We start from the raw sequence: 2,778 nt of genomic DNA on the forward strand, positions 1-2,778 counted from the left end.
CACTCGGAATGCTGGCGCCGAAAGTCACAAGCGAAGAACTGCAAGAAATCAGAAGAAACTCAAATGCATCACTACGAGAAATATGATGAATACACCGGGGCCGCGTAGTAGGAAAGCAGAAGGGAGGAATAAGAGATCAAACTAACTCGATATGCCCCAGGGAGAGCTATTAGTGAGAGCAACAAGAATAAATCAGCACGCTTGAGGCGCCTACCGCATCCCTGCTCACATAGAAGGGCTCGTAGGGTTATCTGGAGACCGTCCATATATGACTGTTGCAATATAAACAACAAGCTCGATGACAGCGAAAATGAAGACGCAGTGCTTAGCGCTGAATTTCGGCAGCAGGCACTCCATGAGACTCCGTCCCGAAGGAGCGGCATCCCCAGAAGGGAAGGGAAGAGATGATAAGCCAACCCCGTAGGCCTGTGAATCCCCCTGCGCAGCTTTGTCCTGTCTCTCTAGATCTGCTAAAGTATGAATACGCGCCATTTTCACTGTCTCGCTTCTTCTAGGAACCACAACACACACGGCAGCTGTGTCAGGTGTAAGGACAGAGGAAAAGGAACTAAGTGATTTCTTGCACTATTCAAAAGAAGCATGGAGTTGAGTCTTAAAGAAGCGAAAACCCAGCTGCGACAGTTGCGTAGGCTGAGGCTCTGCTGCTACGATGCAGTGACGCCGAACCTCTCGCCGATATGCTCTGTCCGGAGCTGCGATTTTAAGACCCAATGTTACCAAAAGGAAGGAATAGAGTCATTAAAGACGTTGTTTAAGAATATCGAGCGAAAATGATGGCCATAAGTGGGTGGTTGCTGGTCACAGACACAGAGGGACACAGCTCAGGGAAGACGTCTGTCTGCGCATCATCCCTGAAGGTTACAGTGCATAATATTAAATCTACTTCGTCAGCTGCAGCAGCAATCACCCCTTCTTTCCGAAATGGAAGGACAGAGAAACGCGTTCGAAGGCCCCACGACCGCTGGCTGACCGCATGCTGCTGGTGGTATTCGGTGAAATGTGATAAAACGAGTTAAATACCCCAAATTAAAGTGATGAACAGAAATAATGGACAATTGCGCATCTTGGCTTTGTCCATATGCACAGAGTTCCTGCGTTTTCTCTCAATCATGGCGCATAGGCGTCACGATCACATCCGCGCATTATCCTTGAACCGTCCGTAATCCGGTTAACCGCCGGCTACGAATGTTAAATTTAATTAGTGTTCTCAATGCATTCTCACACCTTATCATTCTGTCGTATTTGTTCGTGTATTCGCCTTCTAGTGGCGTAGCTTCCCCTGTCCCTCACCATTGCAGAGCACGTAGGAAAGGACGGACCCACACCTACATCCGCAATGGACCACAACTGCTTGCTTTCAAGGAAAAAAATGCACACCACTACACCTAATTGGTCACTGGTATATCTTCAGCTTCACCGAAATATATGCACACCACAACACCTAATTGGTCGCTGGTATATCTTCAGATGCAGAACGACCTAGTGCCGCCTGAAATATTCATATACCGAATATCGACCCGAAGGGCTTCTTTAGTAAGCGAATTGGTATATTTGCCCTAGTTAATGTGCAAGTGGCAACTGCCGAAAAAAAAAAAGCTAATTTATTGTTTTAGTGTCAGAGAGAGCGATAGCATCCCGCCCGTCGCCCGCAAGGCTTTCCTTCCGTACGGGCTACTGGACAAACAAGCGCCCCAAATCACACATAGAAGTCCTATTTCTACTTCCGTTTGCGTTGCCCTACATTCTCCAGTCGCTGCTACGGCCGTCTTTGGACGCCAGCTGGGGCATTGTGCGTTCCAGTGACTTGCTCGCAAGATCCCAAGTCTTCCAAATTGTCTCAACTGAAGTCTAAACCGGAAATCAGGAAGGCACCTAGGAGTCGGCCCACTCCCTCCGTGTTCAACAGGTCTAGACCAAGGGCGTCGAGCCTCTTATCAACTTGTCTTAGTTTGCATCAAGACACCAGAGCTCAAAATGTATATCTAGTCCGCCTCGTCGCTGGATTTCTGAAGTAAGCGCAGGCTCTTGCTAGGATCTGCAGAATCTGGGGAGAAAAGAGCTGCTCCTACGCCAGCCGCTGATGCTCCGTGTTGTTCTCGTATCCCTCTTTCTGGCTCTCCTACTGGCATGCCTATGGGTGGAGTCCGAGGCATTTCGTCCCCCGAACGTCCCCGTCGGGAAAACTCAGGCTGCATGCCATGCCACGTCGAGCTCCCGGCTGCAGCTAGAGGATGATCAGTCATACCAGGCTCCAAATGAGGTCGTTCCGCTGGTGGTACTCCGGGAAAGTGCCATACAGTGGAGAGGCCGGGAAAGCCAAAGGGGCCGTGGTCATATTGGTGAGCGCCTCGTTCCGCCGGACGATAAGTTCCCCACAACTCTACAGGGTACGCGGGCTGCGAAGGAAAGACATGTGTGTGCGGACTCCAGAATCCCCGATGTTCTGGGTCGCTTCGCGATACCCCGTCGTCTTGGCCTAGTTCAGCTCCCTCTTCGTGACCACCGGTCCAGAATTGAGGATGTCTTGCTAGTTGCCTTTGTGGCATTCGTGGTGTTTGAGAGTGTACATTTGCATCAAATGCCCAAACACGCCTTGTGAAATCCGCACTTCCTGCAGATGAAGGGATGAACACCTGAGGCGGTGAGGCGGGAGACGGCCCGAAACGCTCGGCAGTTGTTGTCAACTCGGGCGTCCAAAACCTGGCAGACACTTCTGCTGAATCTGGTTTTGCCGATTGTCCTGAAAAGGTCATGGGT

The 2,778-nt window shown here is 50.5% G+C and overlaps 1 protein-coding gene across 1 annotated transcript; it reads left to right on the forward strand.

Moving 5' to 3' along the window:
- Window positions 1-2,101: 2,101 nt before the first annotated feature.
- Window positions 2,102-2,620, forward strand: EMH_0088220 (uncharacterized protein; the record flags this gene model as incomplete). Its single annotated transcript, XM_038022942.1, has 1 exon — window positions 2,102-2,620. The coding sequence occupies one exon, from the start codon at window positions 2,102-2,104 to the stop codon at window positions 2,618-2,620; it is 519 nt and encodes a 172-aa protein (XP_037878796.1).
- Between the last annotated feature and the right edge of the window lie 158 nt (window positions 2,621-2,778).

Source organism: Eimeria mitis, genomic scaffold (genome assembly GCF_000499745.2).
Source record: "Eimeria mitis Houghton genomic scaffold, Emh_scaff6599, whole genome shotgun sequence".
NCBI lineage: Eukaryota > Apicomplexa > Conoidasida > Eucoccidiorida > Eimeriidae > Eimeria > Eimeria mitis.